Source organism: Micromys minutus, assembly GCF_963924665.1.
Source record: "Micromys minutus genome assembly, chromosome: 3".
Classification (NCBI taxonomy): Eukaryota; Metazoa; Chordata; class Mammalia; order Rodentia; family Muridae; genus Micromys; species Micromys minutus.
In genome coordinates, this window is record NC_137972.1 from 27,145,963 (window position 1) to 27,161,077 (window position 15,115).

General features: G+C 50.8%; 1 protein-coding gene across 1 annotated transcript in view; it reads right to left on the reverse strand.

Moving 5' to 3' along the window:
- CACNA2D4 (calcium voltage-gated channel auxiliary subunit alpha2delta 4) overlaps positions 1-15,115 on the reverse strand; it is a gene marked incomplete at both ends in the record, with an annotated part of 113,907 nt that overhangs the window by 34,048 nt on the left and 64,744 nt on the right. The window contains 4 exons of the mRNA XM_080914776.1: positions 4,679-4,759; positions 8,370-8,497; positions 9,829-9,924; positions 14,749-14,842. Coding sequence (XP_080770902.1) covers positions 4,679-4,759; positions 8,370-8,497; positions 9,829-9,924; positions 14,749-14,842 — 399 coding nt within the window. The remainder of the gene's footprint in view (positions 1-4,678; positions 4,760-8,369; positions 8,498-9,828; positions 9,925-14,748; positions 14,843-15,115) is intronic.

A 15,115-nucleotide genomic window follows, 5' to 3' on the forward strand; every position in this document is an offset into this window, starting at 1 on the left:
AGAGGCCCACTATCCCTTGAACTTAGAGGGCACAGTCCCTTTTAATTTCTGACTACCGTCTTCCCATGTCATCAGGGGTAGGGCCCTGAACAATAACACAGGGATCCTTTGAGGTCCTCTAAAGTGGGCCAAAGTATGCAGCTGGAGGAAATGCCCATTACCATGGCAACTCTAGCACCTCTCCTGCACGACAGGCTTCTGAGAACCCAGTTTGCAGACCCCTGGGCATGCCTGAGAGCCTCCTCCCTCCCAGGTTCTAGGTACACCCAGCAGTTTCTACTCCTGCAGCCTGGCTTCTGTCTCTTCTGTCATCTGTGTCATTTGACCTCAAAGGCTGGGTCGGGCTTTGAGATTGGTGGCTCACCTTAAGGAAAGCAGATGTCAGGCAGTGAGTCCTCTAGAGGCTGGCTGCCTTCAACACACCCCCAGCAGACTGCAGGAACAGGAAAAGGATGACTACGTTCTGTTTAGAGTCCTTGGCGATGGAGCTTTCCCCCTCAGGGGTTCATCGTCTCTGCTCGGTTTCCTGGGAGTGTGCAATCACACCTGGACTATCTAAGCTAAAAAAAAAAAAATGGCTGCAGTCCTATTTGGTATGGAGATTCTCACCCTTGGGCTGTGCACATTTTTAAGGTCACTGCCCTCTGTTCTAAACTGTCCCCTCCTTAGAGACTGGATACCTCTGTAGGAGATGCCAGACTGATATCTTGCCCTGGGAAGGGTCTTGGTAGTAGCCAGATAGAGACTTAGGCACTATTGATACACCTATGAGGGCATCAGGACAGCCTCTCAGCCCTCCTGGTCCTCTACCACCTACTCCACTAGCAGGGGTGAGTATTGGGAGTCTTGGGAGAGCCTTCGAGGTTGTTCTCTGGCTGGTAGGCAGCACAGTTCAGGATCACAGGATCCTCTAGGCTGGGCCACAGTCTTCCTTCCTCTTTTGGCTGGTGGGCCAATCCCAGAGCCGGGATTTTCTAAGGGCCTGGGGGAGGGAGGGTGTTGTCAGTGGTGATATCTTTAGCCTGAGACAGAAGATTTTTAAAGGCAAAATTATATTTCTGGTTTGTCGTTTCAGAAGACCAATAAAGACTATTTTCCTATGTATTTCCTCGCTTCATTGGGTGGGAGGGGATGTGGGCATTGGGAGAGTGGTGCCCGGTCTCCCTGCTGTGCCAGGCAGCCAAGCCATTTGTGTCACCCTGATGCAGAGAGATCTATGTGACAGATGGGCCCCTGCCCAGTATCCAGGACCTCAGGGCTGGGAAGAAATGCGAGAGCAGCATCCTGGGTATGATTGGCTCAGGACAAGGGTGGTAAACACCGGGCAGGGCTGGGCTGGGATCTAAAACCTATCCATGTTCCTGCCTGGCAGTAACAAATGTGAGCCTCGGGGCAGAGTGAAGCCTGTGTAGCAGACGGGAGCAGACTCTGCTAGACACCCGCTGGGGTTGTGTGTGTGTGTGTGTGTGTGTGTGTGTGTGTGTTTGTATGTGTGTGTGTATATGTTTGTATGTGTGTGTGTGTTTGTATGTGTGTGTGTATGTTTGTATGTGTGTGTATGTTTGTATGTGTGTGTATGTTTGTATGTGTGTGTGTATGTTTGTATGTGTGTGTGTGTTTGTATGTGTGTGTGTTGGTATGTGTGTGTGTATGTTTGTATGTGTGTGTGTGTGTTTGTATGTGTGTGTGTTTGTATGTGTGTGTGTGTTTGTATGTGTGTGTGTGTTTGTATGTGTGTGTATGTTTGTATGTGTATGTGTATGTTTGTGTGTGTATGTTTGTGTGTGTGTATGTTTATATGTGTGTGTATGTTTGTATGTGTGTGTGTATGTTTGTATGTGTGTGTATGTTTGTATGTGTGTATATGTTTGTATGTGTGTATGTGTATGTTTGTATGTGTGTGTATGTGTATGTTTGTATGTGTGTGTATGTATATATTTATATGTGTGTGTGTATGTTTGTATGTGTGTGTGTGTGTGTGTGTGTGTGTGTGTGGTTGCTGGAGTCTCAGTGAACTAATGCCTGACACTTTGGTCTTTTAGGACTGGCTATATAAGCACCCCACATGTAGGTTTATGACTATGCCCCTTCAGCCTGTGGGAAGCTAGAACTGGGGACTGGAAAGCTGGGGGTGCAGCAAAGAAGAGAGGAGAGCAAGAAAGCCTGGCCTCAGGATTGCTGGTCCAGCCCAGGAGGAAAACCTTGGCTCCCTGTGGCCTTATCATCTCCAGGGCAGGACTGGCCTCTAGCCCAGTGGTTCTGAACTTTGGGCCTTCAAAGACTCACAAGAAACCTTCACTTTGGGAGCTTTTTTGGAATGGCGACTCACTAAGGCAGGGACAGACCTCAGGAGACATGAACCCCAGGGAATACAAAACCATGCAGCCAAAGAGACTCTCTTCCTAGGTGTGGTCAGAGCCGGGGTCACCCTCCTCTAGTCTCCCTATAGCAGAGATAAATCTGCTCTCCCCTAAGTCCCCTGCAGGAGCAAGAAGCACAGCACAGCACACACAGCACAGCACACACAGCACACACAGCACAGCACAGCACACACAGCACAGCACACACAGCACACACAGCACACACAGCATAGCACAGCACACACAGCACACACAGCACACACAGCACAGCACAGCACACACAGCACAGCACACACAGCACACACAGCACACACAGCACAGCACACACAGCACAGCACAGCACACACAGCACACACAGCATAGCACAGCACACACAGCACACACAGCACACACAGCACAGCACAGCACACACAGCACACACAGCACAGCACACACAGCACACACAGCACAGCACACACAGCACACACAGCACAGCACAGCACACACAGCACACACAGCATAGCACAGCACACACAGCACAGCACAGCACACACAGCACACACAGCACAGCACACACAGCACACACAGCACAGCACACACAGCACACACAGCACAGCACAGCACACACAGCACACACAGCATAGCACAGCACACACAGCACAGCACACACAGCACAGCACACATTGCTACTGAAGCTAAAGGCCCAGTTCATACAAGGAGACACGCAGAGGGCAGCATTCCTGTCTATCCAGACCCCTAACATGACTCAAGTGTCTTCAGACAGCAGGTCAGGCCTGGCACAGCCCCTGCCTAGACACTGTGCACCATGGCTGCCTGTTCTGGAGAGTATCTAAGGCCCTAGCCTCCAGGGACAACAGACACACCACCTATCCCTCCTAGAGCTGGAGGCCCCAGCTGGTCCCAGGATCGGGGAGGTTGTGCCGGGGACCAGGGAAAGGAGGACACAGAAGGAGATGCAGATGAACTCACAACATCAGGTCTCCAGCGCCTCATGCTTTCCCTGTCACAACTGTGCACCCCGAGCGTCACGGGAACTGTCTGAAGGAGTTCAACTAGAGGCACTGGGACATGGTTTCTATGGCAACCCCTCCTGGCTCTAACTCAGCTCTGAGTTAAAAATTATACCAGGTAATTGGAGAGTGTGGGGAAGCACAGCCAGCAGGCTGGCCTCACACTTGGAAGACCTTTCCCAGGTCGTCAAGGTAGAGCCGAAAAGGCTACCTCCAGGCAGAGCAGGGTAGCCACAGCTCCACTGGGACTAAACCACAGGAGGAATTTAGGGAGATAAGTGGGTATCGCTTCTGGCCTGGGATCAGCACGCCACAGGCTCTGGAAGAATTGTGCTGTGAGGAGCTGCTGGGTGCAATACATCACCTCTACAGGGTCAGAGGGAGGCACCTTACAGCTAGGGATGCTGAGGTGGGCATATCACCACCCTCAGCTCAGAGGAGAACACACAGGAACCCTGACTCTGGGTAGCACATATGCTCCTTAAGGAAACTCAGACCTTCCCCTCTTCTACCTCCCCACTAGACGCTTGTACCCACTGGCCTCCCATCTTGCCAGGCCCTGGAGTATGAGACAAGTGCCTGTCACCTCAGCTCCAGCAGGTTGTAACCAGTGGATTGCACAGCTTCTTGAGGAACATGGAGGGCATGATCACAGAGGCTCAAACAGCAAGGCACAGATGCCACGGACCGACTTAGCCACCAAAAACCTGCAGAGTCAGGCCAAGCTTATGGGGGTCACTGGATGCTCTCCCCTTAGAACCTAGATAGCGGGGTTGGCTCCGGGTCCCAGAGAGCTGGTCTGAGTCCAGGTTCTACCTTTATTTTTATAGGACTCTGGACAAATAACTTCTCCATGCCTCAGTTTCTTTGTCTCTCATAGGGTCTTCCCTGGTTATCCCAAGTTTCAGGTAGAAAGTCTAGGTCCAGAGCTCAAGGTAATATCTTAGGGATAGGATGGAGGTCTAGATTGTTCCTGTCCTGTGTGACCTTGAACAGGTCTCTTAACTTCTCTGGGCTGCATTTTACTCCATGATATATATATATATATTTTTTTTTTTGGGGGGGGCAGGTTATGGTTTTACAAACAAAATGACGTAAGCATCCACTTTCTTCCCCCAGCATTCCTCTTGGGAAAATTTAGAGTCCCTATCTTCAGGGCACCTTTATTCTTTCTTCCTGTGTGATGCTGGGGATGAAATGGCCTCTGGCCAGCTAGACAGGTGCTCTAGCTGAGCCAGCCCCACCCTGCTAGACGTCACCATGACTTTGCCTTGTAGCTCTGCCACAGCAGTTCGGGGCAGCTCTTACCTGCTGCAATGGCCGTCTTCCCATCCACTGTGACCGTTACTGCGGTGCTGGCTCTTACCGCCACTGGTTTGCCTGGGCTATCTGGGAAAATGAGAATTATTGTTATTCCCGGTGCCTGCAGAGGTGGGCTCGGGGTTGAGCCTATCTCCTGGAATACCGAGGGAAGAAAGGGATGCCAGGATAAGCTGGTGAGGTGAGAGCAAGGGTCCTGTGACTGTCATGAGTCACAGCTGTCCACCACCTGACGGTCCCTTGCTGTCCCCGCATCTGAACAAATCTGAACCTGCCAGATCAACCCTTAGCCTCTGCCGGGCTGAGCCAAAAGATACTAACATCATAGTGACACTGTGGCTTTGCCCCTTCTCCAGGCAGTGAACCTGCCCGTCTGTTGTGCCTGCTTAGCTCTCCCTTGCTGGTGCCACATGGCCTCTCCTCCCATATGTGTCTTACCCATCAGGGGCTCTGTCCCAGTTTACGTTTGTAGTGCTGTGATAAATACCACAACCAAAAGCAACTCAGGGAGAAAAGGGTTGATTTCATCTCACACTTTCCAGGTCACACTCCATTCCGGAGGGAAGTCAGGGCAGGAAGTCAAGGCTGGAGCAGAAAGCAGGAATTATGGAGTGATGCTGGCTATGGGGCTTGTTTTCTAGATCACTCCCTGGCTCGTGCCCAGCCTGCTTCTCTACACAGCTCAGAACCAGCTGTCCAGGGAGGCACCACACATGGCGGTCTAGACCCTTCTACAGTTAACAATCAAGACTGTGCCACAGGCTAATCTGGCCAAGGCAACTCTTAAGTTGGGTTTCCCTGCCCTCTTGCCAGGCGATGCCATGCTAGCAAACTGACAATAAACACACCTGGGCAGGCTGTAGGCATCCCAGGCCTGGGTGGTAGGTGACCCTGCCTTGCCTTTATGAGTCACAGAAAGTGGCAATGATGGTCCTGCTCAGGAGCCAGATACGGTGGGTGAGCCACCCCAGCAACCAGGATAGTATCTGACACATCTATGAGGCTTCATGGCTCCTAGTTGGTGATGCTCAGCTCACCACCATGACTCTCCCTTTCATTGCTGCCCTTCTAGAGCTTTCTGCCAGGCTCTTGAAGACCTAGGTTGCCTTTCACTTCTTCTAGAAGATTCAGGCCATCTGGGAACAAGATCAGAGAGTAGTTTCAGCTCGACACGCGAGCAGCTTTCAGGCAGGCTGCTGTCTGACCTCTGGCTTCTGTCCATCCATGTCCTTCAGCCAGCTTCCCAAAGGCCTCTTGTCTATAGGTCATACTCCATTGAATAGCCCAAGGCTGTATACTGTCCTGTTCTGTCACACTGCCTGTGATAACCAGCTCTCAAAGCCTCATGGAGATTGCTGGTCAGTGGTGCCTCTGTACTAGGGCCAAGCATAGTTTCATATGGATGACATTCTTATGGTTTCCCCTGACTCCTTGCTATCTTCAACACATCTCAAGAATCTAACTACGCTCAGATTGTGGGAATTTATGACCGCCCCCCCCCCCCGAGCTGTTTTTCTATTCCAGAAATTTGCCAGGCAAAGCCAAAGGAACCAGAGTAGAAACAGAGACCAGATCTCTCACTTTGTTTCTGAAAACATCTGTAAGACGTGAATGTAGGGAACCCCTGCAGGAGTCCTTGGCTCTGTAGCCTGCCTTCCAGCTCGCACAGACTTTGGGGTAACTCAGTTAATCTCTGGGAACCTTGGAAATTTCAGCATCGGTGTCAATGGTCACATGACACAGGGCCTGTATGAACAAGCCCAGGATGAGGTGTTGGGAGTGGGGGGAGGCCCAGGACCAAGCCTTTGGTGCTGGCAGACTGAGGTGTACCCACAGGTGGCATAGGCTCAAGCTACAGGGGTAACCCAAGTGGACAGCACTCAGTCTACTAGACTCAGGTTAGCTGGGAGGTTACTCCTCTCTGCCTCTGCCTTTGCAGCTCCCTGACCCATTAAAATGAAATTATTTTCTTTCTCCTGGGGAGGATGGGAGGCCTAGAAATGTCCACGTGGCTTTACGCATGTGCTCGGGCTGAACAAGTGTACCGGGGCGTAGGAAGGGAGCGAGCTCCCGCCTCCCTCCTCAGCAGTCCCCTTTTGGGTTGCTAGCTTCCCTCTCTTCTCCTGGCAGCTCCACCCACCTGCCCTCCTACCTCGCGGACACATAAAGCTTCCCCTAGCAGCCAGCAGGCATGTTCTGGTGACAGTGCAGGCAGCAGGGAGCTTGTCACTCTGGCTGGGCGGGGCCCAGGGTCTCACCCAGGGAACATCTATGGAGTCCGTGGGTGTCTGTCCTTTGGGAGCCCTTCGTGTGGGAGGAGCTGCCTCTCTGCCTCAGGTAGCAACCTGGGAAGACCTTGAGCTTGGCCTTTGAGAACCTCCTCTGTGGGTTTTGGGAACGAAAATGCCTCTTTTCTCTGTCTCCTGCCCTGTATCTCGGGTGTCAAAATCACCTGGACTTCAATGAGGTGGAGCTGGCTTTAGCTTGCTGTGTAAACGGCTCCTGTGTGCTGTGCAACCTGAGAAAGTCATAGAGTGTCTCTGAGCCTTCGTTCCTCCCCACGTAAGACGAGAGATGGAAGCAACTGCACTTATCTCACGGGGCTTTATCGGGGAAGTGTCCGTTCAGCACATTTGACACGGGCGTGTGGGTCGGGAGAGCGACACAGGGTGGAGTGACGGGCTTGGTGGAGAGTAAGGAGGCTTTGGGGTTATGGAGCAGAATCCCCCCTCGTTGTTTTCAGCCTAGAGGAGCAGCTCTGGAAATCCTGAGCTCCTAAAGCTGACAGTCCCAGGGCAGCCCTCCATGACATGTTGCGTGTGTCTCTGTGTGTGCATGCATGTAGACACACGGTGGTCTTCTACAGGCTACCAGTTCCTGCAAACCCTCCTCCATTCAAACACACACACACACACACACACACACACAATGGAGAACTATCATCCTGGAGATGTCTACCCTTGCCCTCTTACCCACCTCATTCACTCAACCACGACTGGGTGACTGGGTCCAAGTTCCAGCCCCTCTGCATTGGACTCATCCCTCTTGTGGCAACTTGATGGATACTTGCTACTTAGACTTTTGGGTCCTAGACAACCTCCTACCTGCACCCTTAGTCTCTCTGGACCATTTCCTCAAAAGCATTTAAGGGTGCGCTGAGCCATGGGCGCCATGGGCTCTCAGCAGTCTGATTTCCCTCACACTCAGTGAAGGTCCTGGTGTTCTCTCTTGCCATCCTCCAGAGTGACTAGGGCTGGAAGCTGGAGTCCCCAGCTTGGTGCCACTTCTTCTCCTTGGCCTATAGGGGTCTTCTGGCTGGCCCTGGCTGTCTCCCCTACACCCTAGAGCTGCCTTCTGGGTAATCTGAGAGGCATGGAGACTAGGAGAGCCACATGGGTATGACCTCTTCAGCTATGGAGTTTTTCTAAAACTGATCTCACACTGGGAATGTGGGCCAGGAGTCAGACTGGTTGGCTTTTCGGTCAAATCTCTTTCCTTTGCTCTAGGCTGGAGCATGAATGTCAGCTGGGGGTCAGAACACATAGTCCTCCATCCTGTGTGCTGTACCAGGCACGTCCCAAGGAGGGAAGGCAGGGAGGGAGCCCTGGGGTCTTTCTCTCTTCCACAATACCTTGCCCCCACTTTCCACTCATGGGAAGGGCGCAGAGGTGTAGGTTACCTGGTCCCTCTGCCCATCGGAGATTGAAGACAAAGCTGCCCGGGGGATGCTCAGAGGCCTGCCGGTACCACAGTGGGAAGTGGTCCATGGTGAAAATACTGGCTTCATCTTCAGGTGTCAGGAACTTCCTGTGAGAGTAGGATTGATGTCTCCTCAAATCTGGGAAGATGTTTGTCCCTTTTCCCTGTGCCAAACATGATCAGTCTGGCTGGACTAAGTAACCAGCATCTTGTGCTGGACGAGTTGCCGTTAGGAAACACCTGTACCTAAGCAGAGGCAGTAAGTTCACTGTCATCCTCACACTCCCAGAACTGGAGAGGATGCTCACGGTTTTCAGTTATGTTGGCTACATGCTAAGACCTGTCTCAAGTGCCCTCAATAAAAAAAGAATGAGAAAGAGTTATCAGCCCTTAAGTTGCTCCAGGAAGTTCCTGCCTTTTCCAGAAGCAAAATGCTGGAGTGTCCAGTAGAAGGGGAGGGCAGCAGAGGCGGAGCTGGGACCCAGCAGGAACATGTGGAAAGCATACTTCCTTTGGGTATAGGTGATTTCTTTTGTGGCTCACTGGCAGATCCGAGTGAGGAAATCCCACAGTCAAATCTCTGACTGCAATAAAGAGACACCGATTGCCCTAAATGGTTACTTTGAAAGGCTTCGGTGCACAACATTAGTCTCGTTTTGGAGAAGCTTTTTCCTTGCTAATTATGGGTTTGCTTTCCCTGAACACACACAAGCCTACAGAGGGAGGCTGGTCCAGAAGCTGACTAGGAAGTGGGCGAAGCTGGGGGGGGGGTGCAAAATTAAGTGGCACCTGTGGGTAATTCCCAGGTAAAGGACTGACGTTTGAATGAGTGGCTTGCCTGCTCTAGAAGCAGATTTGCTGTTTCGCAGTCCCCAGATTGCCTATTGCATCATGGTCTAGGTACAAGGAGTTTCTCTACTGGGGCGTGCACAGTGCACCTGTGGCCCTCAGGCAGCTGTCTTCCCAGCTTCCCAAAGTCCTTGATTGCCTGGGGAAGGACTGTTTGTGTTGCCACGTCTTCCAATCCTTAGACACAGTTTTAGGATGGTGCTCCCCTTATCCCCCGCCCCCGACTCTCTGGGAATTAGGGGAGGGAAAGAAGAAAGGAGAGGGAAACCCCATCAAAGCAGTTTTCCTAGAAAGCCTCCGACCTTGCTTAGGGTGTGTGGACTTGTTATCGAGTCCCGAGAGAGTCACTGAGGAGCTCTGTGGCTTACAGCATTGGGACTTAGTGGGGGGGGGACCATGAGGGGGTGGAAGGAAAGATGGCCTCTGACACCACCCATCAGTCAATTGTTCCCCAGGTGTCTATATCAATGGATTCACAGGGCACAGCATACTGAGTCTGTCACCTCTCTGCATGGCCCAAAGGGACCCAAGACTTGTGCCATGTTCCTTCCTCCCAGAGGCCCCCCCACCAGGTGCCCAGTAGGACTCACCTATCAGAGACTTTCTCCGAGCCCACGAACAAGCTTCTTCTTAGAAGGCCAGCCCGGGTCCCCAGAAAGGCCACATCCACACCAGGCTCTGAATTTCTGTGAGGTAAAGCAATGACAACATGCAAGCCACGTTTTCCAGCACCCAGGTTTATGGCTACTTAAGGACATGGGGCAGTAGCACCTAAGCATTGCCACAGCTGGAGGTCACATGGTTATGTGGTCTACACTGGCAGTGTCAGAATCCAGACACAGCACCAGGCCTGGGGTAACCCAGTTGTTTGGAGGACTGGGGAGTCCCTGACGCGAAGGGGTTAGAGAGAGAGGGGACCCTGCTCATGGGCGTCTGGGTTACTTGGGTACCAGCATCCTGCAGTAGATGCCCCAAATCAGATCCTGAGGCGGGCATCTCTAAAAAGTCCCAATCCAATTTGTTTCTGACTCTACTGAGCTCTCCCATAACCTAGTTTCACAAACACCAACCCAGGCTTTCCAAGGCACTAAAGCAACTGGATATTCCTAAGAAAATCCCAGATATTTTAAATCAGTAAATATTTCAATTTATATAATCAGAATATAAGGAACAAAACTCAAAAAAACCCTCAGTGTTACCATTACTCCCCCCCCACCACCAAAAAAAACCACAATTCCCAGTGTCCTCAGATAACCCAAGCACTTCACGGCATTAGCCTGGGTGAACCAGAACTTCACCATGGTCTGTTCAAGACAGTAGCTTAATATTTGTTCTCCCTCTTCCCCGATTTATGTTACAACTGGCACACCAAATAATTTCTCCATCTAAAGTACCTCTTCTAGTGCACTCACCAAATGGCACAACCATTGCCACTGTGACTTTCGAGTATTTATTAGAAACCCCCACGCTCATGGCAGTCATTAGGCTTTTAAACCTGGCTCTGGGTCTCCCCATCAGCTTCTCTTCCTGCCGATCACTCTGCAAGACCAGACCTCCTGTCTGGGTGAAGGTCAATTGCTAAAGTACTGTTTAGCATTCTCTCTCTCTCTCTCTCTCTCTCTCTCTCTCTCTCTCTCTCTCTCTCTCTCTCTCTCCTTTGTTCCTTGTATTTCTGGTAAATTACCTCTCCGACTTTGGGACCTGATCATATCCAGCTGTGAGTTTTTACTCTCTATGGTGTGGGTGAATGCTGCCCCCACCAGTCCCAGTTATGGAAGGCTTGTTTCCCTGGGTGGTCTTTTCAGGAGGCTACAGCACCTTTGAGAAGTGAGACATGACAGAGAGGGTGTCCTTGAAAGGGACCCTGGGAACCCGGTGCCCTCTACCTCCATAAGCATTGCTCTCTGCCATGATGTATTGCCCTAGCTAGCCCTTCAGCTATGGGTGGGCCTGACACGTGGCTGAAGTGGGAGCCAGGCAAACGCCCTCCTTCCTGTTATTTGCCTATTTATATACATATATACACATACATATATGCAGGCACACACTGCCTGTTGACTGGGGACACTCACAGGTACAACCTCTTCACTTTCTCCTTATTTTGCTTTTTACTGGAAATACAATTTGCATGGAAGAGGCGAGGTAAGTAACTGATGCTTTTTGCTTATTTGAACTAGTGTCTGTCTTACACCTCCTAAGGTGACCAGTGAGTGGGCTTTCTCTCCCTCGGACTCTATGCATGCAGGGTTTGGAGTGTAGCCCTTTGCAGTCACGGCTGCCTTCTATTCTCATCACATCCTTGGCTCACGAGCTCTCTGCAGGGGCCTCATTAGTCTTGCTAGCTTCTCCCTTCCTGGTGTAGTAGGATGCTCCTGGTTCACCTGGTTCATTCCCAAACCCATTCCTATAGTCAGGGATGTCTCCAGACTCACTTTGATGAGGACCGGTCCCTGAGGCAGCTGGATGCTCCAGAGGTTGTGCTCCCCCAGCAGGACAGTTGCTGGAAATGCCGGCTTCCACTGATGCTATACAGTGTGACCTCAGGCCATCCAAACCAGCATCCTTTCTAGCCCTCTGATTCCCAAATGCAGGCCACAGCCTCGTCAGTTTCTGCTCACAGCACACACACTTTTGCTAAATGTCCCACCAACAGTGTATGCTGCCAAACTCAGCTCTGCACAGGACGGCAAACAGGCACCATCTTGAGTGGTTTTTAGATGTGATCCTTTTATTAAGAGCTGGGTCAACACATATTAAAGGACTGATCTTTTCTCGTGGCTGCTGTCCCCGTATGGTCCTGTGCTCTGTTTGTCTGTCCTTGAAGCTCTCTGTCATCCACACAGTAGCTGCAGAGGTGGTACCTCTACCTGTTCATGGCTGCAGTCTCCCCGTTCCATCTCCCTTTGCACCCTCCTAAGACAGACATTTCCCGGCTGTTAAATTTACCAGTCATTTCTCGTATGGCTGCCGAGCTTTGACTCAGTGTTAGGAAAAGCTTGCTGACTCCCGGATTTCAGAGCAGCAGGATCACAGTTTCCGCTAGAACTTACAAGAAGGCTTCTTGTCTGTGTGTCTGAGTCACTAACCAGGTGTATGGTGTGAGAAAGTTACCCAGTGCTGTTAGTCCCACTGGTTTTTGCATCAGTTATTAGGCCCACCTCCCCTCACTGATATGGCACAGTCCCTTGGGATCTGTGTCCCTTGGGCCTGGCTGCCCTTTTGTGTCCCATCACCACAATTTGCAGTGGGCTGCGGTTTGATGATGCTTTCCTGTCTAGGTGGAAATGCCCAGGATTGAGACATTTGATTGCTCTTCTATTGAACTTTACAGTCACCTGGAAGCAGAGAGAGTCTCACGGGCATTCCCTTGAGGCTGCAGGAGGTCTATACACTAGGAAGCATGGCTAGCTTCGTGGTCTGTCTTCCCACTCCCAGACACTGTGGGCCTAGCCAGGCATTCAGGCCTCCTCAACCATCCTCTGCTCCCTAAGATTATACGTAGGGCCTGCGACCACGGAGCTGTGTCCTGTATTACTTTTGGAGTCAGTGTCCTACCCTGTAGTCCAGGCAGGCCTGGAGCCTTCAGTCCTCCTGCCTCAGTTCTCAGGGTAGTTGAATTCACAGGTGTCACATGTGTTGTGTATGCTCAGTGTGTTCTTACAATCCCAGGACATTTTTATTCTTACCATCCTAAGGAAGTCTTTTCATATTGTATCTCTTGGGGGAGGGTTACTTAGATACACAGATATTAATTGTTATGATGAATGACATAAGTGAACAAGTCTGTGTGTGGGTATATGCGTGTGAGTGCAGAAACCCACACAAGTTAGAAGATGGCATCAGATTCCCAGGAGCTGGAGTTCTAGGCACCTGGAAGCCACTGAGTGTGGGTGCTGGGAACCAAATTCAGTTTCTCTGTAAGAGCAGTTTGTGTTTTAAACCACTAAGCCATCTCTCCAGCTCCAGGTATTAATTTTTGAATATTGATAATATAACCAGCCACTTTACTAAATTCTCTTATTGGCTGTGGTGATTTTCCTATTCCTTCGAAGTTTCCTGGTATATAATATTTACTTATTTATCTATTTTACAGTGTTAGGGATGGAGCCCAGGGCCTCATACATGCTAGGTAGCTCTCTACCACAGACTCACCCTCTCCCATGCTCCTCCCACCCCCGATTATGTCATTTTTTTAACCAGAGACCATTTCCTTTTTCTTTTTCCAGTCCTCATTGGCTGTAAGCTTGCTCTCTTGTCTAGCTGCTTACATGCTTTCTGACCTTGCTGCTGTATAGGATTGGATTGGGGCTTGCTTGACCCTGCCTTCAGTGGGAGAGCCTTCAACCCCACATGTTGGCTTTCAGTTTTATATGTGTGTGTTATAACTGTGTACATATGTCTGTGTGAGTGTGCACATGTGTGTGTGCATACACGTGGTGGTGAGAAGTTGACATTGAGGGTCTTTTTCAACTGTTCTCTACCAGTTTAATTTTCACTGATTTGGCCAGTGAACGTAAGGATCTGTCTATCTCTGGCTTCCCAGCATCGATGTGATGCTATGGCTGGCTTTTCGGGTGGGGGGGGCAAATGTGGGCAGTCACACTCGTGTGGCAAACGCTTTATCAGCCATCTTTCTCATCCCCTTCACCAGACCATTTTTTTTTTTGAGTATAAAAGCTATCAAAGAACATTTGCCCCCTCAGTCCTGTGTGCTCCTACCTCCTCTTACAGATTTTCCTTCCTTTAGGCTTATTTGTATACCTGCATTTATCTGGTTCAAAGTTATATACGGTTCAAGCCCTTTTCACCGACCTATTTTTCTAACCAGAGAGCAGAGCTTAAAACTTTTCCCAAAACAGCCTTCCGTGGATACCGGATGCACATGCAACGTATATGCGCATGAACGCTGTGTTCTGGCCCCTCTCTTGGAGAAATGGAGCACACATGCTTTTAAAAATAGGAGCTTGCTTTGGTCTAGGAACAGCAAAGAGCCTGAGTGTTTAGGGAGGTTTGGCGTCTAGGGTTTTGGATGTTTCTATTCAAAAACAAGCGCTGTAACCCTCACCTCATAAATGCCACTCTGACCCCTAGCTCTCCTGCCTCTTAGACAATGCCCCCCATCACCCCATCCCCCATCTAGCCATGAAGCACAATGTCACCCAGAAAAACCCAGCACGAGGATGAGGAAAATCTAGGCGTCTGGGAAGCACTGAGGTAACATTCCCTAGAAGCTCTCTGTTTTGTGCTTGGTGGGGGCACTTATTGGGTGGTGGGATCTGGTGGCTGGAGACCAAACCAGAGAGCAAACCCTAGCACCTGTGCCCAGGAAAGCTGCACTTGGCATTTTTGAGCAGGCAGGAACTGGGGTGACAGAGTTGTGAAGACCGTTCTCATATCCACTCCACAACATTCCTGAGTCCCCTGGCGGTGCATCTTGACTCAGTCAAACACAGAGTACTGGGTTTGAATGTGTCCCCTGCTCTCCTGGGGTCACCCCCCCTTGTACATACTCAGAGCTGTTGAGTGCCAGGGCTGTCCAATAGGCTTCCATGGGGGCAGTCACCACTGCATCAAATAGCACTTCCCGAACCAGCTCCTCGTCACCTGGGGGTAAAGCCACAGGAACCAGTCGAATGACTTCTGTTACCCCTGCCCACCCCATTCAGAAGAGCACACCTCCTAGAAGCTGGGGCAGTAGCTCGGTTGTCACAACACAAACTTGGGATCCCAGCTCTTGCAAGTACAGGCTCAGAAGTTGGAGGCCATCTTTGGCTACATAGCAAGTTTGAGACTAACCTGTCCAATAACAATATCAACAATGTCCACAGCACAGCCCCCTATTCTGTAGCAGGCTGAGCTGTGTGCAGGTGTCCTGGG